Source organism: Plecotus auritus (genome assembly GCF_963455305.1).
Source record: "Plecotus auritus genome assembly, chromosome: 2".
Lineage (NCBI taxonomy): Eukaryota > Metazoa > Chordata > Mammalia > Chiroptera > Vespertilionidae > Plecotus > Plecotus auritus.
Window position 1 is genome coordinate 7,678,726 of NC_137771.1, and position 26,442 is coordinate 7,705,167.

Below are 26,442 nucleotides of genomic sequence, written 5' to 3' on the forward strand. Positions count from 1 at the left end.
ATGAGCATCAGGACCCCACCCACGCTCCTGCAGCTGGCAGGAGAGAGCCTGCTGAGGGACCAGGCCTCAGCCATCGCAGCTCTGGAGCACCTGCCGGCCGAGCTCTTCCCGCCGCTGTTCATCCTGGCCTACCAGAGCAGACGCCAAAAGGAGTCCCTGAAGGCCATGGCCCAAGCCTGGCCCTACCCCGTCCTCCCTCTGGGGGGCCTGATGCATCGGCCTCGGGTCAAGGTCTTAAAAGCCGTGTTAGATGGGCTTGACGTTCTGCTTGCCCAGGAGGTTCGGCCCAGGTAAGGCTGCTCCAGGTGCCTGGTAGGGTCCTGGGCATCCAGAGACATCGGGCATCAGGCCGTGTGGAGGACCTAAGGGGGGACCCAAGGTTTCTGAAGGTGCCAGTGAGGCTCAGGGAGCCCTGGCACACTGCTGAGCTCATTGGGGAGTGGAGGACGGCCTACTGGGCAGAGTCACCTGCAAAACGTGCCCTGCCTCCTCCCTGTGGTAGTTACAGGTAGGAGAAGTGGGGACCAGGAGGGATGGAAGGAGATGAGCAAAGCAAAGCAGAGGGAAGAGGAGGGCAAGGGAGAAGCTGACCTTGGGATTCAAAATAGAAGCTCGGGGTTGGGGTGGAGTCTGATTGTTGCCTCAACCCAGATGCTCAGTCTCATTCTTCCCTGCCCTTGTTCTGTTGTTATTTTTTTAAATATATTTTTATTGATTTCAGAGAGGAAGGGAGAGGGATAGAGAGATAGAAACATCAATGATGAGAGAATCATTAATTGGCTGCCTCCTGCACGCCCCCTTACTGGGGGGATTGAGCCCGCAACCCCAACATGTACCCTTGGCCGGAATCCAACCTGGACCCTTTAGTCCACAGGCTGATGCTCTATCCACTGAGCCAAACCAGCTAGGGCTCTGTTGTTGTTTTTTTTAAAAAACATTTTTTGTTCTTGATTTCAGAGAGGAAGGGAGAAATAGAGATAGAAACACCATTGATGAGAGTCATTGATGGGCTGCCTCCTCCAAACCCTCCCCTCCGCACTGGGCATTGAGCCTGCCACCCAGACATGTGCCCTGATTGAGAAGCAAATCATGACCTCCTGGTTCATAGGTAGATGCTCAACCACTGAGACACGTTGTCCATAAAGCATCTTAGCCAATGCCCTGCTGACCTGAGAGAATCTCGGTTTATGTTCTGCTTTCCCTACAGGAGGTGGAAACTGCGGGTGCTGGATTTAAGGAACCTGGGTGCCAACTTCTGGAGAATGTGGTGTGGAGACAGCACCCAGAAGCGCTCACCGACGGGTCCAGTGACTGTGCACAGGTCCAGCCCCAACATGGAGCACCCCTTAGCTCCGGTGGAGGTGTTCCTAGACCTTAACTTCAAAGAAAGGGACAGAGATGAGTTTTTCATGTACGTCATCCAATGGGCCCAGCAGAGGGAAGGGCTGCTACACCTGTGCTGCAAGACGCTGAGGATCGCTGAGGTGCCCTTCCAGAGGGTGAGGAAGGTCCTGGATGCGGTGCAGCTGGGCTGCATCCAGGAGGTGGAAGTGAACCGCATCTGGGACCTGCCCACCCTGGGGACGTTTGCTCTTTACCTGGGGCAGATGAGGAACCTGCAGAGACTCTCTCTCTCCCACATCCACGTGTTGAGTGAAGAGGACGAGGAGGATGACGACGAGGATGATGATGAAGAAGAGGAGGAAGAGGAGCAGGAGGAAGAGGAGGAAGAGGAGCAGGAGGAAGAGGAGCAGGAGGAAGAGGAGCAGGAGGAAGAGGAGGAAGAGGAGCAGGAGGAAGAGGAGCAGGAGGAAGAGGAGCAGGAGGAAGAGGAGGAAGAGGAGCAGGAGGAAGAGGAGCTGGAGGAAGAGGAAGATGAGCAGGAGTGGGAGGAGCAGGTGGATCAGGAGGAGCAGCGATCCTTTTCCCAATTCCTCTCCCAGATGCTCAGGCTGCAGCACCTCCGCGAGCTCGACATGGATTCCCCCTCCTTCCTCCGAGGCCGTCTGGACCAGATGCTCAGGTGAGCTGTGTAGCAGTGGACAGAGCCCCAGAATGTCAAGGGAGTGGTCTTGTTAGGTGCTTTGAGGGTGGTATCCCGTGAGCACCCAAAGGAAGCATGTTTTAAAACCAGCCTGTCAGGAGGGGTAACAGAATTGGCTCAGTGAGGGACGCAGCGAGCCTGGGTGTGTGAATTCTTCCTGAGGAACAGATGTCTAAGTGATCAGGCCTTAGGAAGAGGGGAGGGAGGAGGCAAGGCCACATCAGATGGAGCAATTCCAGACATAAGCTCTGGACCCACCAGCCATGTGAACACACGTGAGCCTGTCTCAGATTCCCCATCTGCACGAGGTGGCCCTGGGCCCCAGGGAAGGTCATTAGAGAAAGGACAGGCATGATTCCACAGCTAAGGAAGCGGGAGTAGAAAGGATTGCAGAGTGAGAGGCGGTTGCAGTGATGCAGGGATGGAAGTCACCTCTGCAGACTGACCTTCCCAGGTGTTGTTGCAGGATCTTGCACAGGTCTGTGAGCTCTGTCTCTCCCCTCACCCCCCTCCGTCTCTTTGTCTCTCTCTCTCTTAAAACCTCACCTGAGAATTATTTCCTATTGATTTTTAGAGAGTGGAAGGGAGGGGAAGAGAGAGAGAGAAACATCTATATGAGAGTGACACATTCATTGGTTGCCCTCTCTTCATGCCCCAACCAGGGCCAGGGGTTGAGCCTACAAATGAGGTGCATGTGCTTGGCTGATAATCAAACCTGAGACACGTCAATCCAAAGGCCAACGCTCTATCCACTGAGTCAGACCAGTTAGTGCCATGCTTGTTCTTTATGTTTTACACGAACGAGCCTCATGTGGCCCAGCCGTCTGGTGCCTGGAGCCAAGCAGTGGACGGAAGGAAGCCTGAGGTGACAGCACTCTTGGTTTTGTCTCCCAATCATAAGGTGCAGGGATGCCCACCTAGACACTGTGTCAGGCTCTCTGAGCAAGTTCCCAGGGTTTCCCTTATGTCCAGGCATCCTCCAGAGTGCAGTGCTCTGCTTGGCAGCTGAGGAAAGGAGGCTCTGGAGATGTGGTGAACTTGACCCAGCCTAAAAGGAGTCTGGGCTTCCTGGGTGTTTCCCTTCATCAGATTGTCAGGACAACCCTGGGCTTGGACAAATCCATCTTCTGCCACCTGGAGGAACCCCTCTACCTGCCACCCCCGTCCCCAGGAACTAACCGCTCTGTGTCTCCCCAGGTGCCTGCAGACCCCCTTGGACAAACTCTCCATAACAAATTGCCAGCGCCTGACCCATTCAGACCTGACACACCTGTGCCAGAGCCCGAACCTCAGGCAGCTGAAGTCCCTGCATCTGCCAGGCGTCAGCCTCGCCGATTTTCATCCTGAGCCCCTCCGAGCTCTGCTGGAGGCAGTGGCACCCACCCTCCAGGACCTGGGCCTCGATAACTGTGCCATGGTGGACTCCCAAGTCGAGGCCATCCTGCCTGTCCTGAGCCGCTGCCACCAGCTCAGGGAGTTCACCATCTCTGAGAACAACTTCTCCGTGGCCACCGTGGAGAAGCTGCTGCGCCACACAGCCGGGCTGCGCAGCTTAGAGCTGGAGCTGTACCCCGTCCCCCTGGAGTGTTACACGACCCAGGGGGGGACTGTCAACAAGGAGAGACTCGCCCTGGTCCGGGCTGAGCTGACGGGGATACTGAGGGAGTTAGGACAGCCCAGGACCATCTGTCTTGGCACCAAGTACTGTAACCGATGTGGCATCAGTAAATGTTATGACGTGGAGTTTTCATGACTTGTAGCCATACTGTGGCCCGGTAATAACCCTGCTCAGTGGGAACACTCAGCAAAAGCTTTGTTCTGGGCCCTTGGAAGCTGTAATATAGAAACGGGGTGCATTATGCAGGGGACACCCACCTTTCAGGTTCATGTTCACTGTGAAATGGGAAAGTAAGGGACCCAACTCGGGTCCACAATGACTGGGGCAAATGTTGGGGAGTTCATGGGACCTCCGGGGATAAGGTCCTAGAATCAGAAACAGGAATCTCATTTGCTTGGGGAGGGGGGCAGGATTTGGGCTTTAGCTTCTTGTGTGGGAGTGAATCCTGGGGTGGATGGTTGTAAAGGAATGATCAGAAATACAGACAATTTTAAGGCAACCTTCTGGTCCTCTGTCATGTATTCACCTGTCTCCCCGGTTTACACCTCAGGACCCTGCAGTTACTGATAAAAAAAAAAAGTGGGGAGGGCTCAGGATCAGAACCTGGAGCTGCTGGGATGCGGTTCGGCTGCAGGGCTCAGCACCATTTTATCACTCCCTCCAGGTCCTTACTTCTCTCTGGGCATCTCTGACCTCCTGTGGCTGCTCATGGGTGGACGCAATGGGACATGCTAAGTGGCCCACCAACCCCTGAAGTGAAGGGGACCTTGCTTCTGGCTCTGACCCTGGACATGGGTGTTCCTCATGGTCCTCCTGGTGGACCCACAAGTCTCAGAACTTGTGCCAGGAGGGGGTCAGGGACAAGGCTGGGCCCCCAGTTCCAGAGGGTCTCATCCACACTGCGGAGGAACCGAGCCCCTGGGCCTCCCAGCCCATGCCTGTCAGTCTCGTGCGGAGGAAGTAACCTGCTTAAGGCCAGCAAAATTATCCAAATTCCTTTGAGCAAAATGCTACAGTTATTCAGGGGCATAACACTTTGTCTTAGGATTTCTACACCACATAAAGTAGAACCCAGGGAGCAGGTCATATCCATGGGGGATTGGCTTATTCCCATTACACCTCCCGTCTCTCTATGGAGCAAGACTAGAGAGCGTGTTTTGAAATCAGCCTGTCAGGATGGGGAGCAGACACACTGCACAAATGAGTGGGCTTCTTCCCTGTGCTCGGTCACTGTTTTAGGAAGTGTTGCCCAGAATAGCCAACAGGGGACACTTGGACGCAGGTTGGAGATTTATAGGAATAGGCTCCCGCCTTCAGTCCCAATACCTGCCCTCTACAAGCTGGAGAACCTACAAAGCAAATGGTATAACTCAGGCCAAGTCCGAAGGCCTGAGAACCAGGGGAGTCCATGGAGTAACCCCCAGTGTGAGGCCCTAGGCCTGAGAATAAAGGGCCGCTGGTGCACACCCTGGAGTTTGATGCCCTGACAACCTGGAACCTATGTTCACCATCAGGTAAAACCAAAGAAGAGAGAATTCTTCCCTCCTTCCTCTTTCTGTTCCACGTGGGCCCCCACGAGATTGGAGGAAGCCCACCTGCACTGTGAGATCTCCTTTCTCCTCTACTGAATCAAAAGCTAACCCGGTCCATTCACACCCAGAATGGCTTTACCAGCCACCTGGGCAACCCTTAGCTCCATCAAGTTCAGTGTTTGCCAACCGGTGGTCTGTGAGGTCCAAAAGTTTGACGATCTCAGGTCAAGTTGACACATAAAATTAACCCATCACAGTGACGCCAATCAAAGGGCACCCTAATGAAGACTCCACGCTGAGGGGCTGGTGCTGTTGGGTGGAGGGACCTCAGTTCCTCCTAAAATGAGGATCATGGTGCTCACCCAGCTTAGTGGATGCTTGTAGATCCCAGGAGATGGTGCATGTTGAGGGCTTGGCACTGGGCCTGGCGTACAGTAAGGGCTCAGTAAATGGGTTTTTCCTTCTTTTTCCCTCCCAGCAGAAGCCCCCAGCATTCTTCCCCCTCAGTCTCATGCTCTCCTGAGGACAGGGAAGAGAGCCCAGCACAGGGCCCCCAGTGGGCTCAGCTTCTGCATGCGGCTCCCCCTGCTCCTGCTTCACACTATAGCTGTAGCGGTCAGCATGGAGGTGGTGTTGGAATGGGAATGTCGGGGGTGGTGGGGTGGTTAGAGCGGGATGGTGGGAGTGGACTTATAGTGAAAAGAGTGGATTCATCCCTGGTGATTACCAGGAAAAATGGCCAGGCCTCAGGATTCGTGTGCCACCTGCTGGTCAGACCAGGTGACGTGTTAGTGTTGCAAGCAGGGCTATGCTCTGGAGTGTTTTTAAAATCTGCTTTTATGTAGATGCTATTTGAGTATAAATATTTTTGTTGTGAGTTCTGTAAGTGTTAATGATATAAACTGCCTATTAAAGTGATTAAGGAGCATGCCTGCTATGGCTCAAAGGTTGAGTTTGGTACTATGAACCAGGAGGTCAAGGTTCCATTCCTGGTTAGGCACATGCCTGGGGTTGTGGACTGGATCTTCAGTAGGGGGCATTCGAGAGGCAGCCAATCAATGATTCACTCTTATTATTGATATTTCCTTCACTTTCTCCCTCTGCCCCTTCCTGAAATCAATAAAATATTTAAAGAATAAAATAGGATGATAAAGGAAATTTAGTATTTTAAAGACTGCATGGGGATAGTATATATATATAATTATTTTAATTCTTTATTGTTTAAAGTATTACATAAGTCTCCTTTTTCCCTCATTGATTTCTCCTTTGCCAGCCTTACCCACCAGGCACATGACCTCACCCCCTACTGTCTTTGTCCAACGGTTATGCTCAAATGTATGAATATAAGTCCTTTGGTTGATCTCTTACCCCTCACCCCCTCCTTCCTTTATAGGTTGGACAGTCTGTTTGATGCTTCTGTGACTCTGGTTCTATTTTTCTTCATCAGTTTTTGGTGTTCATTATATTCCACAAATGAGGGAGATCATGTGATATTTCTTTTTCTCTGATTGGCTTATTTCACTTCGAATAATGCTCTCCTGTTCAATCCGTGCTGTTGCAAATGGTAAGAATTCCTTCTTTTTTACAGCAGCCTAGTATTTCATTGTGCAGATGTATCACCGTTTTCTAATCCACTCATCTGCTGACTGGCTCTTGGGCTGTTTCCAAATCTTAGCTTTGTAAATTGGGCTGCTCTGAACTAAGGGCTGCTAATATCCCTTCCTATTGGTGTTTCTGGTTTCTTGGAATGTATTCCTAGAAGTGGGAGTACTGGGTGAAATGGAAGTTTCATTTTAAATTTTTTGAGGAAATGCCATACTGTTTTCCCATGGGGATATTCAAAATAAAAATGTTTGCCCTAGGTGGTTTGGCTCAGTGGATAGAATGCTGATGTAGGATCCCATGTTCGATTCTGGTCATCTGCTGACTGCCTCCTCCCAGTGGTAGATGAAGGTACGAGATGTGGGGACCAGGAGGGATAGAAGGAGATGAGCAAAGCAAAGCAGAGGGAGGAGGGGGGCAAGGGAGAAGCTGACCTTGGGATTCAAAGTAGAAGCTCAGGGTTGGGGTGGAGTCTGATTGTTGCCTCAACCCAAATGCTCAGTGTCATGCCCCGGTTTGTGGACTCAATCCCCAGTGGGGGGCTTGCAGGAGGTAGCCAATCAATGATAATCTCACATCATTAATGCCTCTCTCTCCCTCTCCATTCCTCTCTGAAATAAATAAAAATATTTTGAAAAGTGGATTTTATTTGTTAGAGCAGATTTAGGTTCCCAGCAAAATTGAGCAGAAGGTAGAGAGCTCCCATACACCTCTGCCCCTCCACACTCACAGCCTCCCCACTCTCCACATCCCCCACTGGGCCACACATTTGTTACAACTGTTGGACCTGCACTGACACATCCTGTCACCAAAGTCCATAATGGCCATTACGGTTCCTTCTCATGACTGTGGGGTCCATGGGTTCTGGCAAATGTACAAGGACATGCCCCCACCATGCTTGTATCATAGAGTCGTTGCCTTGCCTTAAAAACCCCTTTGCCTTCCAGTGGTTTTATCCCATGAGCTTTTACATGTACGTGTATGATCAAAATCAAGTTCATTTTTATGTGTGGTGCAAGTTTCAACATTTATTTTGTTCCCATGTGGATATCCTATTGTTGTGACACCATTTGTTGAAAAGACTTTCATGTCCCCGTGGAATCATCTTAAGAATTGAACCGGCCACTTCCCAGGGCTCGGGATGACACTCAACAAACTGAGCCACAGCAGCCAGGGGACACATTTATTACAGAGCCTCCCATCCCCACTTTCCTATTTTACTCACATTCCTAAAACCCCTGCCCCCTCTGTCCCCAGGGCCTCAACCCCTTCTGATGCCCAAAGACCCATATTCTCCCCAGAGCTCAGCTTCTCCCCTCCTCACTCAGAGGCTGCTGAGCTGCCTCAGCTCCCCCAGCCTCAGAGGGGTGTCAGCTCCTGCCTTTCATCCTCCAGAACCTGCCAGCCGCCGCCCGTCTCCCATGTTCTGCCACTAACACAAGCAAACAACAAATAACTGTTGTTTCTTCTGCTTGGCAGAAAAATGAATGACTAGAACTTTTCTAATTCTTTTTCTTACATTTTGGCACTTGCTACCACAATCTACCAAATAATCAAGCCCTAGCCAGTTTGACTCTGTGAGTGTTAGCCTGTGGACTGAAGGATCTTGGGTTCCTTGCCAGTCAAAGGCAGGTAAAGTTGCAGACTTGATCCCTGGCCCTGTTCGGGTTGAGTGCAGGAGGCAACCAATCAATATGTCCCTCTCACATCCATGATTCTAAAAATCATTGGAAAAGATGTCCTCCAGAAAGGGTTAACAACAACAAAAATAGTTTTAAAAAAACACCAAAGGCATGAAAAACAATTGAGCTATGGGGGACTAAGAGCCAGGACAGGGCCTCCCTGGGAAGATCTCCACTGTCAGCACCACCATCCACCACAGGTGCCCGAGGTGGGTTCTAACCGTCACAACTGCTCATAGAGGAGGAACAGGCCTGGGGAATGACTGGCCCAAGGTCACACATGAATGAGTCTCTGAGCTGGGATTTCAACCCAAGTAGGTTGCCCTGGGCATGCCTGCTCGGCCCCTGTCCAAAACCGCCTCTCCCTTCTAGGAAAGGCCAGCAGAAGCCCAGCTCAGGACCCACTGGGCACTTCTGGGTCTACTGTGCCCTTGGCTCATGGGCCCACTGGTGTGTGATTGCAGGTGTTTTGAACTGCAGACGAATCCCATGATTCCTAGTGGAGGCAGCCTGGGTTTGTGCTGTCCGTTTCCAGGAGAAGTGAGCTACAGGCCTCAGCACTCACTCCGGTGCCTCCTGTCCTCACTCCAGTGTCTGTTCAGTGGAGCTGTCTTCTCCATGTGACTCAGAGTTCCCCAGAGTCAGAGCGGGGCACACACACTGGGTGCTCAGGGGAGTCTGTGGGGTCAGTGACTGACAGGAGAAGGATGGGGGCCTAGAGGAAGGCTGTGCAGGCCAAGACTTCCACGTGGCAGCAATGGGCTGGCCACAGCTGGCCTTCCTCACACCACCAAGGGCCACCCATTCATTCCACAGATGTCTAAGGAGCCATGATTGCTCCCTGGCCTCACGGAGCCTCTAGTTCTGCACACTACAAGTATGACAAATAAAGAACAGGGCGATATTGGGACAGGCTTACTGAAGTGGGGAATTTGGGGGCTGGTGGTCATGAGGGAGATCATTGGGGTGTGGTGAAGTGAAAAGGTGCCATAAGGGCAGGAGTGGGCCATGGAGACACGGTGTAGTCAGGGAAGGCACTGCTCTCTGGGAAGTGTTCTCTGTGAAAAAAAACCTTGACCCTTTGATAAACATTGCCTGGTGGCAGCTGCTATGATGTTGACAGGATTACATGTGATTGGCCGACTTTTATTTCTGTCCCTGGCTCCAAGATCCCAAAGAGCCCACAGCATCCACCCACAATGCCTTTCGGGCTTGAAAATGTCTAACTCCCAGGGCTGGCCCCTTCTCCCTCTGCTCACATTCTTAGATTTAAGCTTCTCCACCCAGATTGCTGAGCTAATCCCATCTTTCCCAGAGCAGACCCACCCTTTTCCTCCAGGGCGGGACAGAAGATGGAATCTCTCCATTTGCCCTCTAGGATGGCACTGTCTCGCCTCCAAATTGTCTCCTTTTAGATCCTAAATTCACCCAGAGAAGAGTCTTTCCATCTCTCTTCTTTCCAAGAAAAACCCCCATCTTTTCCATGGCCCTGGGTCATTCACAGGGTTCCATTAGGATGGCCCAGCACCACCCTACCCTGCCCTGACCCCTGCTTCTCATAGTGATTCTGACCTCACCTCCCTCAGAGAAGCCTTGGGATCTAGAGGGAGGGACAGCCACATCCTCAATCGCCCACCACTTGCTCCCTGAGGAGCTCATGATCTGCTATGTTACCTGACATAAAACCGAATTTGATGCAGGGACACATTTTGTTTGTTCTCTTGGGGATGGCACCAGTGTCTTCTCCAGGATGTTTTAACTCTGCAATGTTCTGATAACTTTGATGTGGCCCAAGACCACCAGCACCCATGCTCTCCCGGTGTGTTCTTTCCTATTTAATCTCAGGAACCCATTACACCCTTCACTGTCTCACACAGAGGATGAAACTAAGGTCCGTCAGCCTCAGTCAGTGTCTGTGGAATGAATCAATGAGCCAGGCCTCCGCCTTGCCCCTCCCTAACTTTCTCTCAATCCATTAATCTGAAGAGAGGCAATAATCCCATTAGGATTAAGGGTTGGAGACTGAGGGTTCTGATTGGATTTTAGCATTTGAGAAGGTGTATAAAAACCCCAGGCACCAGAGGAGAGAATCAGAGACTTCCGGCTCTGCAGTCAGTGCCGTGGTTCTCCTCCAGGTCTGAGATCTGAGCCCCAGCCAACCCGGTCACAGCAGGTAAATTACGGACCTCAGCTAAGGCAGCCAGCCTCAGGTTGGCACAGAGAGCTTTCCTTTTCTTCTTCTTTCATTTTTTTAACAGACAAACAGATTGAAGGCATTGATTTTGCCTCTAAGTGTAGTTTTGCCTGAATTTCAAACATTTGGACTTGTGCTTTGGTTTATTTATAAATGTGTAACCAAGCTGATTCCCTGACCACCACCCCAGCCCCCACACCCCTAATGAAAACATTTTAACTGTGGTTTTATTTCTGGAAATTTTAAATATTAAGTTTGTGTCCCTAGATTGGTCTGAAATTTTCCCCAAAAAAGGTGGGTGTCAGCTTTCAGGCCTTTTAGTACCCACTTCCCAGGCAGACTGGAATGAAAGATGTGGGTGCTTCTGAGATGCTTGTTCTGGGGATGGCAGGGGAGAGCTATGGCTCTGTGGTCACCTAGACAGAATGGGACTCTCTAAACTGAGGCTCACCAATGCCAGGTAGGGGCTTTGGCCCTGAGTTGATTCCCGTGAAAATGGGGAGTCAGTGGATGGGGCTCAAAGGATTGGCCTGACAAGGATGCCTTGTTCCCTGGACGTTTCCACAGGATTCCTTTGGAGCACCTTGAGGATGAGCATCAGGACCCCGCCCACACTCCTGCAGCTGGCAGGAGAGAGCCTGCTAAGGGACCAGGCCTCGGCCATCGCAGCTCTGGAGCACCTGCCGGCCGAGCTCTTCCCGCCCCTGTTCCTCCTGGCCTACCAGAGCAGACACCACCAGGAGTGCCTGAAGGCCATGGCCCAAGCCTGGCCCTACCCCGTCCTCCCTTTGGGGGGCCTGATGCATCGGCCTCCGTTCAAGGTCTTAAAAGCCGTGTTGGATGGGCTTGACGTTCTGCTTGCCCAGGAGGTTCGCCCCAGGTAAGGCTGCTCCAGGTGCCTGGTAGGGTCCTGGGCATCCCGGAGACAGCGGGCGTCAGGGCATGTGGAGGGCCTCAGGGGGGATCCGAGATTTCTGAAGGTGCCAGTGAGGCTCAGGGAGCCCTGGCACACTGCTGAGCTCACTGGGGAGTGGAGGACGGCCTACTGGGCAGAGTCACCTGCAAAACGTGCCCTGCCTCCTCCCTGTGGTAGTTACAGGTAGGAGAAGTGGGGACCAAGAGGGATGGAAATGCTGAGCAAAGCAGAGCAGAGGGAAGAGGGGGGCAAGGGAGACGCTGACCTTGGGATTCAAAGTTAAGGTCAGGGTGGGGGTAGAGTCTGGTTGTTGCCTCAACTCAGATGCTCAGTCTCATTCTGACCTGCCCTCATTCTGTTGATCTTTTTTAAAAAGTTTTTTATTGATTTCAGAGAGAAAGGGAGAGATAGAGATAGAAGCCTCAACGATGAGAGATAATCATGGATCGGCAGCCTCCTGCACACACACACACACACACACACACACACACACACACACACACACTGGGCACTGAGCCTGCAACCCAGGCATGTATCCTGACCAGGGATTGAACTGTGACCTCCTGGTTCATAGGTAGATGCTCAACCACTGAGACACACTGTCCATAAAGCATGTCAGCCAATGCCCTGTTGACCTGAGAGAATCTCGGCTAATGTTCTGCTTTCCCCACAGGAGGTGGAAACTGCGGGTGCTGGATTTAAGGGACCTTGGTACCAACTTCTGGAGAATGTGGAGTGGAGACAGCACCCAGAAGCACTCACCGATGGGTCCAGTGGCTGTGCACTGCTCCAGCCCCAACATGGAGCACCCCTTAGCTCCCTTGGAGGTGTTCCTAGACCTTAACTTCAATGAAAGGGACAGAGATGAGTTGTTCATGTACGTCATCCAGTGGGCCCAGCAGAGGGAAGGGCTGCTACACCTGTGCTGCAAGACGCTGAGGATTGCTGAGGTGCCCTTCCAGAGGGTGAGGAAGGTCCTGGATGCGGTGCAGCTGGACTGCATCCAGGAGGTGCAAGTGAACTGCATCTGGGACCTGCCCACCCTGGGGACGTTTGCTCTTTACCTGGGGCAGATGAGGAACCTGCAAAGACTCTTTCTCTCCCACATCGACGTGTTGGGTGAGGAGGAGGAGGAGGAGGAAGAACTGGAGGAAGAACAGGAGGAGGAGGAGGAGGAGGAGGTGGGGGAGGAAGAGGAGTCAGGGAGGGAAGAGCAGGAGCAGGTGGAAGAGGAGCAGGAGTGGGAGGAGGAAGAGGAACAGGAGTGGGAGGAGGAAGAGGAGCAGGAGTGGGAGGAGGAAGAGGAGCAGGAGTGGGAGGAGGAAGAGGAGCAGGAGTGGGAGGAGGAAGAGGAGCAGGAGTGGGAGGAGGAAGAGGAGCAGGAGTGGGAGGAGGAACAGGGGCAGGAGTGGGAGGAGGAAGAGGAGTGGGAGAGGGAGCAGGAGGAGCGGCGATCCTTTTCCCAATTCCTCTCTCAGATGCTCAGGCTGCAGCACCTCCGCGAGCTCGACATGGAATCCCCCTGCTTCCTCCGAGGCCGTCTGGACCAGATGCTCAGGTGAGCTGTGTAGCAGTGGACGGAGCCCCAGAATGTCAAGGGAGTGGTCTTGTTAGGTGCTTTGAGGGTGGTATCCCGTGAACACCCAAAGGAAGCATGTTTTAAAACCAGCCTGTCAGGAGGGGTAACAGAACTGGCTCAGTGAGGGACCCAGCGAGCCTGGGTGTGTGAATTCTTCCTTAGGGACAGATGTCTAAGTGATGAGGCCTTAGGAAGAGGGGAGGGAGGAGGCAAAGCCACATCAGATGGAGCGTTTTGAGACATAAACGACATAAACTCTGTGCCCACCAGCCATGTGAACACACGAGAACCTGTCTCAGATTCCCCGTCTGTCAGAGGTGGCCCTGGGTACCAGGAAGGTCATTAGAGGAAGGACAGGCATGATGCCGCAGCTAAGGGAGCGGGAGTGGAAGGATTGCAGAGTGACCAGTGGTTTGCGGTGATGTAGGGATGGAAGTCACCTCTGCACACTGGCCTCCCCTGTTGATGTTGTAGAATTTTCCTGTGGTTTACTCTCTCTCTTTTAAATCATCAAAGGAGGATTTTTTTTTTTCCCATTGATTTTTAGAGAGTGGAATGGAACGGAAGAGAGAGAGAGGGAAATACATTGTGAGAGAGAGATGATTGGTTGCCCTCAGCACATGCCCCAACCCGGGCCGGGCATTGAGCCTGCAAATGAGATCTGTGCCCTTGACCATGAATCAAATCTGAGACCCTTGGGTCCAAAAGGGAAAGCTCTATCCATTGAGTCAAACCAGCTAGGGCCAGGTGTGTTCCTTATGAATTAAATGAACGAGCCTCATGTGGCCCAGCTGTCTGGTGCCTGGAGCCAAGCAGTGGACGGAAGGAAGCCTGAGGTGACAGCCCTCTTGGTTTTGTCTCCCAATCATAAGGTGCAGGGATGCCCACCCTTGACCTAGACACTGTGTCAGGCTCTCCGAGCAGGTTCCCGGGGTATCCCTTATGTCCAGGCACCCTCCAGAGTTCAGTGCTCTGCTTGGCAGCTGAGGAAAGGAACCTCTGGAGATGTGGTGAACTTGACCTAGCCTAAAAGGAGACTGGGCTTCCTGGGTGTTTCCCTTCATCAGATTGTCAGGACAACCCTGGGCTTGGACAAATCGGTCTTCTCCCACATGGAGGCCCCCTCTACCTGCCACGCCCGTCCCCAGGAACTAACCGCTCTGTGTCTCCCCAGGTGCCTGCAGACCCCCTTGGAAAAACTCGCCATAATGCTTTGCCGGCGCCTGACCCATTCAGACCTGACACACCTGTGCCAGAGCCCGAACCTCAGGCAGCTAAAGTCCCTGCGTCTGTATTGTGCCAGCTTCACCGATTTTCATCCTGAGCCCCTCCGAGCTCTGCTGGAGGCGGTGGCACCCACCCTCCAGGAACTGGGCCTTGATAACTGTGCCATGGTGGACTCCCAAGTCGAGGCCATCCTGCCTGTCCTGAGTCGCTGTCACCAGCTCAGTTCCTTCTCCATCTCTGAGAACCGCCTCTCTGTGGCCACCGTGGAGAAGCTGCTGCGCCACACAGCCGGGCTGCCCAGCTTAGAGCACGAGCTGTACCCCGCCCCCCTGGAGTGTTACACGACCCAGGGGACTGTCAACCAGGACAGACTTGCCCTGATCCGGGCTGAGCTGACGGGGATACTGAGGGAGTTAGGACAGCCCAGGACCTTCCAGCTTGCCACCAAGCACGGTGGCCACAGCGAGTTTTATGACGTGGCATTTTCATGACCGGGAGCCCGTGCTGTGCCCCTGTAATGACCCTGCTCAGTGGGTGCACCTGAGCTTCTTTCTGGGCCTTTGGAAGGATTGCAGGGACAAAGGATGGGGAGTTCATGGGACCTCAAAGGAAATGTGTCCTACCATCAAAAACATGAATCTCATTTGCTCGGGGAGGGGGGCAGGATTTGGGCTTGAGCTTCTTGTGTGGGAGTGAATCCTGGGGTGGATGGTTGTAAAGGAATGATCAGAAATAAAGACAATTTCAAAGGCAACCTCCTGGTCCTCTTGCATGTATTCACATGTCTCCCCAGTTTACACCAGTTTACTGATAAAGACCCATATTCTCCCCAGAGCTCAGCTTCTCCCCTCCTGACTCAGAGGCTGCTGAGCTGCCTCAGCTCCCCCAGCCTCAGAGGGCAGTCAGCTCCTGCTTCTCATCCCCCAGAACCTGCCAACTGCTGCCCGTCTCCCATGTTCTGCCACTAAAACAAGCAAACAACAATTAACTGTTGTTTCTTCTGCTTGGCTGAAAAATGAATGAATAGAACTTTTCTAATTCTTTTACTTACATTTTTGGCACTTGCTACCACAATCTTGCAAACAGTCAAGCCCTAGCCGGTTTGGCTCAGTGAGCATCAGCCTGTGGACTGAAGGGTCCTGGGTTCCTTGCCAGTCAAGGGCACATAGAGTTGCAGACTTGATCCCTGGCCCTGTTCTGGTTGAGTGCAGGAGGCAACCAATCAATGTGTCTCTCACATCCATGTTTCTGTCTATTCCCCTCCCTTCCACTCTTTAAAAATCTTTGGAATAGATGTCCTCCAGTAAGCATTAACAACAACAAAAATAGTTTTAAAACAATAAAAACAACAAAGGCAGGAAAAACAATTGAGCTGTGGGGGACTAAGAGCCAGGTCAGGGCCTCCCTGGGAAGATCTCCACTGTCAGCACCACCATCCACCACAGGTGCCCGAGGTGGGTTCTAACCGTCACACCTGCTCATAGAGGAGGAACAGGCCTGGGGAGTGACTGGCCCGAGGTCACACAGGGAATGAGTCTCTGAGCTGGGATTTGAACCCAAGTAGGATGCCCTGGGCATGCCTGCTCGGCCCTTGTGCAAAACTGCCTCTCCCTTCCAGGAAAGACCAGCTCAGGACCCACTGGGCACTTCTGGGTCTACTGTGCCCTTGGCTCATGGGCCCACAGGTGTGTGGATGCAGGTGTTTTGAACTGCAGACAAATCCCATGATTCCTAGCAGAGGCAGCCTGGGTTTATGCTGTCCGTTTCCAGGAGAAGTCAGCTACAGGCCTCAGCGCTCACTCCGGTGCCTCCTGTCCTCACTCCAGTGTCTGTTCAGTGGAGCTGTCTTCTCCATGTGACTCAGAGTTCCCCAGAGTCAGAGCGGGGCACACACACTGGGTGCTCAGGGGAGTCTGTGGGGTCAGTGACTGACAGGAGAAGGCTGGGGGCCTAGAGGAAGGCTGTGCAGGCCAAGAACTCCAGGTGGCAGCAGTGGGCTGGCCACAGCTGGCCTTCCTCACACCACCAAGGGCCACCCATTCATTCCACAGATGTCTAAGGAGCCATGATTGCTCCCTGGCCTCACAGAGCCTCTGGTTCTGTATATCACAAGCATGTCAGACAAATACAGAAAAGAGCGATATTGGGACAGGCTTACTGAAGTGGGGAATTTGGGGGCTGGTGGTCATAAGGGAGTTCATTGGGGTGTGGTGAACTGAAGGGGTGCCATGAGGGCTGGAATGGGGCCATGGAGACACGGTGTAGTGAGGGAAGGCACTTGCTGTCTGGGAAGAGATCTCTGTGGAAGAACCTTAACTCTTTGATAAACGTCGCCGGGTGGCAGCTGCCATGATGTTGATGGGGTTACCTGTGATTGACCGATGTTTATTTCTCTCTCTAGCTCCAAGATCCCAAAGAGCCCACAGCATCCACCCTCAATGCCCTTTGGGCTTGAAAATGTCAAACTCCCAGGGATGGCTGCTCTCCCTCTGCTCACATTCTTAGATTTAACCTTCTCCACCCAGATTGCTGAGCTAATCCCATCTTACCCAGAGCAGACCCACCCTTTTCCTCCTGGTGGGACAGAAGATGGAATTTCTCCATTTGTCCTTTAGGATGGCACTGTCTCCCCTCCAGCGTGTCTCCTTTTAGATCCTAAATTCACCCAGAGAAGAGTCTTTCCATCTCTCTTCTTTCCAAGAAAAAAACCCCATCTTTTCCATGGCCCTGAGTCATTCACAGGGTCCCATTAGGTTGCCCAGCGCCACCCTGCCCAGCCCTGATCTCTGCTTCTCATGGTGCTCCGGACCTGACCTCCCTCAGAGAAGCCTTGGGGTGTAGAGGTACAGCCACCTCCTCAATCGCCCACCACTTGCTCCCTGAGGAGCTCATGATCTGCTTTGTCACCTGACATAACACCTAACTTGATGCAGGGACACATTTCGTTTGTTTCCTTGGGGATGGCACCAGTGTCTTCTCAGCTGTGTTAACTGTGGATATATCTGGATTACCTTGTTGTGGCCAAAGGCCCCCAGCACCCATGCTCTCAGGTTGTGTCCTTTCCTGTCTAACGTCAGGAACCTATTACACCCTTCACCTAGGCTGACAACTATGGTCCATCAGTCAACCTCAGTTAGTGTCTGTGGAATGAATCAATGAGCCAGGCCTTTACCTTGCCCCTCCCTAACTTTCTCTTTCCTAAACCGATTTCTGGATTAACCAATTAATATGGAGAAAGGCAAAATCCCATCAGGTTGGGGGGTTTAGACCAGGGGTTCTGATTGGACGTTAGTAATTGAGAAGGTATATAAAAACCTCAGGCACTAGAGGAGAGATTCAGAGTCCTTCAGCTCTGCAGTCAGTGCCCTGGTTCTCTACCAGGTCTGAGATCTGAGCCCCAGCCAACCCGGTCACAGCAGGTAAGTTACTGACCTCAGCTAAGGACTCGGCCTCACGGTGGCACAGAGAGCTTTCCTTTTTTTCTTCTTTCGTTTTTTTAACAGACAAACAGATTGAAGGCATTGATTTTGCCTCTAAGTGTAGTTTTGCCTGAATTCCAAACATCTGGATTTCTGCTTTGGTTTATTTATAAATGTGAAAACAAGCTGATTCCCTCACACACACACACACACACACACACACACACACACACGCCCTTAATGAAAATATGTTAACTGTGGTTTTATTTCTGGATATTTTATTATTTTTTTAAAATATATTTATTGATTTTTTACAGAGAGTAAGAGAGAGGGATAGAGAGTTTGAAACATATATGGGAGAGAAACATCAATCAGCTGCCTCCTGCAACCCCCTCCTGGGGATGTGCCTATTTCTGGACATTTTAAATATTAAGTTTGTGTCCCTAGATTGGTCTGAAACTTCTCCCCAAAAAAAGGTGGGGATCAGCTTTCAGGCCCTTCAGTACCCACATCCCCGGCAGACTGGAATGAAAGATGTGGGTGCTTCTGAGATGCTTGTTCTGGGGCCTGCAGGGAGAGCTATGGCTCTGTGGTCACCTAGCCCAGAATGGGACTCTCTAAACTGAGGCTCACCATTGCCAGGCAGTGGCTTTGGCCCTGAGTTGATTCCGGTGAAAATGGGGAGTCAGTGGATGGGGCTCAAAGGCTTGGCTTGACAAGGATGCCTTGTTCCCTAGACGTTTGTGCAGGATTCCTTTGGGGCACCTTGAGGATGAGCATCAGGACCCCGCCCACACTCCTGCAGCTGGCAGGAGAGAGCCTGCTGAGGGACCAGGCCTCGGCCATCGCAGCTCTGGAGCACCTGCCGGCCGAGCTCTTCCCACCGCTGTTCATTCAGGCCTACCTTAGGAAAAGCCACCAGACCCTGAAGTCGTTGGCACAAGCCTGGCCCTTCTCTGTGCTCCCTCTGGGCGGCCTGCCACAGCTGTCCCTGGAGGAGGGCTTAAAAGCCGTGTTGGATGGGCTTGACGTTCTGCTTGCCCAGGAGGTTCGGCCCAGGTAAGGCTGCTCCAGGTGCCTGGTAGGGTCCTGGACATCCCGGAGACAGCGGGCTTCAGGGCATGTGGAGGGCCTAAGGGGGGACCCGAGGTTTCTGAAGGTGCCAGTGAGGCTCAGGGAGCCCTGGCACACTGCTGAGCTCACTGTGGAAACTGGAGGACTGCCTACAGGGCAGGGGCACCTGCAAAACGTGCCCTGCCTCCTCCCAGTGGTAGTTACAGGTAGGAGAAGTGGGGACCAGGAGGGATGGAAGGAGATGAGCAAAGCAAAGCAGAGGGAAGAGGGGGGCAAGGGAGACGCTGACCTTGGGATTCAAAATAGAAGCTCAGGGTTGGGGTGGAGTCGGATTGTTGCCTCAACTCAGATGCTCAGTCTCATTCTGACCTGCCCTCATTCTGTTGATATATATTTTTTTAAATGTATTTTATTGATTTTTTACAGAGATGAAGGGAGAGGGATAGAGAGCTAGAAACATCGATGAGAGAGAAACATCGATCAGCTGCCTCCTGCACACTTCCTACTGGGGATGTGCCTACAACTGAGGTACATGCCCTTGACCGGAATCGAACCTGGGACCCTTCAGTTCGCAGGCGTTGGCTCTATCCACTGAGCCAAACCAGTTAGGGCTCTGTTGATATTTTTAAAAAATATATTTTTTATTGATTTCAGAGAGAAAGGGAGAGATAGAAATAGAGGCAACAATGATGAGAGTGGACATTGATCAGCTGCCTCTTGCACAACCCCCGCCCCACCCCCCCTCCACACACGCACACACACACACACACACACACACAAACTGGGCAACACAGGCATGTGCCCTGATTGGGAAGCAAATCATTACCTCCTGGTTCATAGGTAGATGCTCAACCACTGAGACTCGTTGTCCATAAGCATGTCAGCCAAGGCCCTGTTGACCTGAGAGAATCTCCGCTAATGTTCTGCTTTCCCCACAGGAGGTGGAAACTGCGGGTGCTGGATTTAAGGGACCTGGGTGCCAACTTCTGGAGAATGTGGTGTGGAGACAGCACCCAGAAGCGCTCACCGATGGGTCCAGTGACTGTGCACAGGTCCAGCCCCAACATGGAGCACCCCTTAGCTCCGGTGGAGGTGTTCCTAGACCTTAACTTCAGTGAAAGGGACAGGGATGAGTTTTTCATGTACGTCATCCAGTGGGCCCAGCAGAGGGAAGGGCTGCTACACCTGTGCTGCAAGACGCTGAGGATTGCTGAGGTGCCCTTCCAGAGGGTGAGGAAGGTTCTGGATGCGGTGCAGCTGGGCTGCATCCAGGAGGTGGAAGTGAACTGCACCTGGGACCTGCCCACCCTGGGGACGTTTGCTCTTTACCTGGGGCAGATGAGGAACCTGCAGAGACTCTCTCTCTCCTTCATGGACGAGTTGACAGGGGAGGAGGAGGAAGAGGAGCAGGAGCAGGAGGAAGAGGAGCAGGAGTGGGAGGAGGAAGAGGAGCAGGAGTGGGAGGAGGAAGAGGAGCAGGAGGAAGAGGAGCAGGAGATGGGGGAGGATGAGGAAAGGGACAGGGAACAGCAGGAGGAGCAGCGATCCTTTTCCCAATTCCTCTCTCAGATGCTCAGGCTGCAGAACCTCCAGGAGCTCAGCATGGATTCCCCCTCCTTCCTCCGAGGCCATCTGGACCAGATGCTCAGGTGAGCTGTGTAGCAGTGGACGGAGCCCCAGAATGTCAAGGGAGTGGTCTTGTTAGGTGCTTTGAGGCTGGTATCCCGAGAGCACCCAAAGGAAGCATGTTTTAAAACCAGCCTGTCAGGAGGGGTAACAGAACTGGCTCAGTGAGGGACCAGCGAGCCTGGGTGTGTGAATTCTTCCTGAGGGACAGATGTCTAAGTGATGAGGCCTTAGGAAGAGGGGAGGGACGAGGAAAAGCCACATGGGATGGAACATTTCCAGACATAAGCTCTGTGCCCACCAGGCATGTGAACACACGTGAGCCTGTGTCAGATTCCCCGTCTGTCACAGGTGGCCCTGGGTACCAGGAAGGTCATTAGTAAAAGGAAAGGCATGGTTCCGCAGCTGAGGGAGCGGGAGTGGAAAGGATTGCAAAGACTCACAGGTGGTTTGGGCTGATGCAGGGTATAAGTCTCCTCTGCAGACTGGCCTCCCCAGTTGATTTTGTAGGACTTTGGCCAAGTTTGCGTGCTCTCTCTCTCTCTCTCTCTTAAATCCTCACCTGAGGATATTTTTTTCTCTTGATTTTTTGAGAATGGAAAGGAGGAGAAGAGAGAGAGAGAGAGAGAAATCTATGCGAGAGTGAAAAGATTGCTTGCCCACAGCACATGCCCCGACCAGGGCCAGGGTTAGAGCCTGCAAATGAGGTGCATGTGCCTGGGTGGTAATCAAACCTGAGACAGGTCAGTCCAAAGACCAGCGCTTTATGCCCTGAGACAAACCGGTTAGGGCCAGGTGTTTTCCTTATGAATTAGATGAACGAGCCTCATGTGGCCCAGCTGTCTGGTGCCTGGAGCCAAGCAGTGGACGGAAGGAAGCCTGAGGTGACAGCACTCTTGGTTTTGTCTCCCAATCATAAGGTGCAGGGATGCCCACCCTTGACCTAGACACTGTGTCAGGCTCTCCGAGCAGGTCCCCTGGGTTTCCCTTATGTCCAGGCACCCTCCAGAGTGCAGTGCTCTGCTTGGCAGCTGAGGAAAGGAGGCTCTGGAGATGTGGTGAACTTGACCCAGCCTAAAAGGAGTCTGGGCTTCCTGGGTGTTTCCCTTCATCATGTTGTCAGGATGACCCTGGGCTTGGATAAATCGGTCTTCTCCCACCTGGAGGCCCCCTCTACGTGCCACCCCCGTTCCCAGGAACTAACCGCTCTGTGTCTCCCCAGGTGCCTGCAGACCCCCTTGGACAAACTCTCCATAACAAATTGCCCGAAGCTGACTCATTCAGACCTGACACACCTGTGCCAGAGCCCGAACCTCAGGCAGCTGAAGTCCCTGCGTCTGTATTGTGCCAGCCTCGCTGATTTTAGTCCTGAGCCCCTCCGAGCTCTGCTGGAGGCAGTGGCACCCACCCTCCAGGACCTGGGCCTCGATAACTGTGCCATGGTGGACTCCCAAGTAGAGGCCATCCTGCCTGTCCTGAGCCGCTGCCACCAGCTCAGGTTCTTCACCATCTCTGAGAACAACTGCTCCATGGCCACCGTGGAGAAGCTGCTGCGCCACACAGCCGGGCTGCGCAGCTTAGAGCTGGAGCTGTACCCCGTCCCCCTGGAGTGTTACACGACCCAGGGGACTGTCAACCAGGAGAGACTCGCCCTGATCCGGGCTGAGCTGACGGGGATGCTGAGGGAGTTAGGACAGCCCAGGACCATCCTGCTTGCCACCAAGCACTGTGGCCACAGCGAGGTTTATGACGTGGCATTTTCATGACCCGGAGCCCGTGCTGTGTCCCTGTAATGACCCTGCTCAGTGGGTGCACCCGAGCTTCTTTCTGGGCCTTGGAGGCTGAAACCTCAGACCGGGGTGCATTATACAGGGGCCACCCACCTTTCAGGTTCATGCTCAGTGTGAATGGGCGAAGGGAGGGACACAACCAGGGTACAGGACGGCAGGGACAAAGGATGGGAGTTCATGGGACCTCAATGGCAAAGTGTCCTACAATCAGAAACATGAATCTCATTTGCTTGGGGTGGGGGCAGGATTTGGGCTTGAGCTTCTTGTGTGGGAGTGAATCCTGTTGTGGATGGTGGTAAAGGAATGATCAGAAATAAAGACATTTTCAAAGGCAACCGTCTGGTCCTCTGTCATGTATTCACCTGTCTCCCCGGTTTACACCTCAGGACCCTGCAGTTACTGATGAAAAAAAAAAAAAGTGCTGAGGGCTCAGGATCAGAACCAGGAGCTGCTGGGATGTGGTTTGGCTGCAGGGCTCAGCACCATTTTATCGCTCCCTCCAGGTCCTTACTTCTCTCTGGGCATCTCTGACCTCCTGTGGCTGCTCATGGGTGGACACAATGGGACAGGCTAAGTGGCCCTGAAGTGAAGGTGACCTGGCTGCTGGCTCTGACCCTGGACTCGAGTGTTCCTCATGGTCCTCCCGGTGGACCCACAAATCTCAGGACTTGTGCCATGAGGGGTTCAGGGACAAAGCAGGGCCCTCAGTTACACCACAGAGGAACCGAGCCCCTGGGCCTCCCAGCCCATGCCTGTCAGCCTGGTGCGGAGGAAGTAACCTGCTTGTGGCCAAGAAAATCATCCAAATTCCTTTGAGCAAAATAGTGAAATTATTCAGGGGCATAACACCTTATCTTAGTATTTCTACACCACATAAAATAGAACCTGGGGGGCAGGTCATATCCATGGAGGATTGGCTTATTCCCATTACACCTCCCGTCTCTCTATGGAGCAAGACTAGAGAGCGTGTTTTGAAATCAGCCTGTCAGGATGGGGAGCAGACACACTGCTCAAATGAGTGAGCTTCTTCCCTGTGCTCAGTCACTGTATTAGGCAGCGTTCCCTGGAATAGCCAATAGGGACACATGGAAGCAGGTAGGAGATTTATAGGAATAGGGTCACACCGTCAGTCCCAATACCTGCCCTCTACAAGCTGGAGAACGAACCAAGCCAATGGTAAAACTGAGACCATGTCCGAAGGCCTGAGAACCAGGGGAGCCCATGGCGTAACCCCCAGTGTGAGGCCATAGGCCTGAGAATACAGGGCCACTGGTGCACACCCTGGAGTTTGATGCCCTGACAACCTGGAACCCATGGTCACCATCAGGTAAAACCAAAGAAGAGAGAATTCTTCCCTCCTTCCTCTTTCTATTCCACATGGGCCCCCAAGAGTTTGGAGGAAGCCCCCCTGCACTGTAAGATCCCCTTAGTCATCTACTTAATCAAAAGCTAACCCGGTCCATTCACACCCAGAATGGTTTTACCAGCCACCTGGGCAACCCTCAGGTTCAGGGGTCACCAGCTGGTCGTCCATGAGTTCCAAAAGTTTGATAACCCCAGTTCAAGTTGACACATAAAATTAACCCATCACAGTGACCCTAATCAAAGGGCACCCGAATGAAAACTCCATGCTGAGGGGCTGGTGCTGTTGGGTGGAGGGACCTCTGGCAAGAACCTCAGTTCCCCCTAAAATGAGGATCATGGTGCTCACCCAGCTTAGTGGATGCTTGTAGACCCAAGGAGATGGGCATGTTAAGGGCTTGGCACTGGGCCTGGCGTAGAGTAAGGGTTCAGTCAATGCTTTTTTCCTTCTTTTTTACTCCCAGCAGAAGCCCCCAGCATTCTTCCCCCTCAGTCTCATGCTCTCCTCCTGAGGACAGGGATGAGAGCCCAGCACAGGGCGCCCAGTGGGACTCAGCTTCTCCATGCGGCCCCCCTGCTCCTGCTTCACCCAAACAGCTGTAGCGGTCAGCATGGAGGTGGGGAGGTTGAAAGGAGTGGGGCTGGGTGGGGTTATAGTGAAAAGATTGGATACATCCCTGGTGATTATCAGGAAAAATGTCCAGGCCTCAGGGTTTGTGTGCCACCTGCTGGTCAGACCAGGTGACATGTTAGAATTGCAAGCAAGGCTATGCTATTGAGTGTTTTTAAAATCTGGTAATATGTAGATGCTATTCGAGTATAGATATTTTTGTTTTGATTTATGTAAATGTTATAAACTTCCTTTTAAAATGAAAAAGGAGCCTGGCCGGTGTGCTCAGTGGTTGAGTATGAAACTATGAACCAGGAGGTCATGGTTCCATTCCTGGTTAGGGCACCTGCCTGGGGTTGCAGGCTGATCCCTAGTCGGGTGCATCCTGGAGGCAGCTAATCAATGATTCTCCCCCATCCTTGATGTTTCCATTACTCTCTCATTCTCCCACTTCCTGAAATCTTTAAATATAATTATTAAAAAATAGAGTTATATAGGAAATTTATTATTTAAATATGCCTGGGATCTTTTTAAAAAATGTTTGCCCTATGTGGTTTGACTCAGTGGACAGAGCGTCGGCCTGCGGACCAAATGGTCCCAGGTTCAATTCTGGGCAAGGGTACATGCTCGGGGCTGCAGGCTTGATCCCCAATGGTGGCTTGCAGGAGGTAGCCAATCAATGATTCTCTGGCATCATTGATGCATCTAGCTCTCTCTCCCTCTCCCTTCCTGTCTGAAATAAATATAAAATATATTTTTTAAAATGTTTAACTGGGTTTGGGGACTCAAAACAAACTTTAAAACTGACTTTAAAGATCAATGACCAGTAATTGTTTCATCTTTAAAAACATTTGGAATAATAAAATTTAAGAACTAGAAGGATTATAGTTACCTTATTAAAAGTAGACTTTACGGCCCAGCTAGTGTGGCTTAATGGTTGAGCATTGATCTATGAACCAGGAGATCAAGGTTTAATTTCCAGTCAGGGCATGTGCCCTGGTTGTGGATTCATTCCCTATTGTGAGGTGTGCAGGAGGCATCCAATCAATAATTCTCCCATCATTGACGTTTCTGTCTCTCTCTCTCCCTCTCCCTTCCTCTCTGAAATAAATAAAAATATTTTGAAAAGTGGATTTTATTTGTTAGAGCAGATTTAGGTTCCCAGCAAAATTGAGCAGAAGGTAGAGAGTTCCCATACACCTCTGCCCCTCCACACTCACAGCCTCCCCACTCTCCACATCCCCCACTGGGCCAGACATTTGTTACAACTGTTGGACCTGCACTGACACATCCTGTCACCCAAAGTCCATAATTGCCATTAAGGTTCCTTCTCATGACTGTGGGGTCCATGGGTTCTGGCAAATGTACAATGACATGCCCCCACCGTGCTTATATCATAGAGTCGTTGCCTTGCCTTTAAAACCCTCTTTGCCTTCCAGTAGTTTTATCCCACTAGCTTTTACATGTACATGTATGATCCAAATCAAGTTAATTTTTATGTGTGGTGCAAGCTTTGACATTTATTTTGTTCCCATTTGGATATCCTATTGTTGTGACACCATTTGTTGAAAAGACTTTCATGTCCCCATTGAATCACCTTGGCACCTTGTTGAAATTGATCACACACAGTATTCTCTATTCTGTTCCCATAACCTGCAGGCCAACACCACACTGTGTTATATAATAAAAAGGCTAATATGCAAAGCAACCAAACCGTGGAATGACCAGTCACTGTGACGCACATTGACCACCAGGGGGAAGACGCTCAATGCAGGAGCTGCCCCCTGGTGGTAAGTGCGCGCCCACACTGGGAGCACCGCTCAGCCAGAAGCGGGGCTCATGGCTGGTGAGTGCAGCTGCAGTGGCGGGAGCCTCTCCCACCAGCGCTAAGGATGTCCAACTGCAGGGAGCGGGCCTAAGCCGGCATTCGGATATCCCCTGAGGGCTCTAGAACTGCAAGAGGGCACAGGCCGGGCTGAGGGACCCCCCAAGGGCACGAATTTCGTGCACCCAGCCTCTAGTTCTTTTATAAAATTTATTTGAGGCTACTTGCATTTCTGTATAAGTCTGTCAAGGGACAAGGGTTTGGTGATTGCCAGGAGTGGGGGTGCGAGGGAGAGGGTCTAGCGTAGATAAATGGTGATGGATGGAGACTTGCCTTGGGGTG

General features: G+C 52.1%; 3 protein-coding genes across 3 annotated transcripts; all 3 read left to right on the forward strand.

Annotated features, from left to right (window-relative positions):
- On the forward strand, positions 1–3,797 carry LOC308242666 (PRAME family member 12-like; the record flags this gene model as incomplete). The annotated part of the gene is made up of 4 exons (XM_080657082.1): positions 1–290; positions 1,208–1,646; positions 1,944–2,023; positions 3,242–3,797. 4 exons carry the CDS (start codon positions 1–3, stop codon positions 3,795–3,797), a joined length of 1,365 nt encoding a protein of 454 aa, XP_080513208.1.
- Positions 3,798–11,262: 7,465 nt separating this feature from the next.
- Positions 11,263–14,885, forward strand: LOC308242667 (PRAME family member 12-like; the record flags this gene model as incomplete). The annotated part of the gene is made up of 4 exons (XM_080657083.1): positions 11,263–11,552; positions 12,262–12,604; positions 13,067–13,146; positions 14,342–14,885. The coding sequence occupies 4 exons, from the start codon at positions 11,263–11,265 to the stop codon at positions 14,883–14,885; spliced, it is 1,257 nt and encodes a 418-aa protein (XP_080513209.1).
- Positions 14,886–18,585: 3,700 nt separating this feature from the next.
- LOC308242668 (PRAME family member 20-like) lies at positions 18,586–22,279 on the forward strand (the record flags this gene model as incomplete). The annotated part of the gene is made up of 4 exons (XM_080657084.1): positions 18,586–18,872; positions 19,826–20,293; positions 20,465–20,536; positions 21,736–22,279. The coding sequence occupies 4 exons, from the start codon at positions 18,586–18,588 to the stop codon at positions 22,277–22,279; spliced, it is 1,371 nt and encodes a 456-aa protein (XP_080513210.1).
- Between the last annotated feature and the right edge of the window lie 4,163 nt (positions 22,280–26,442).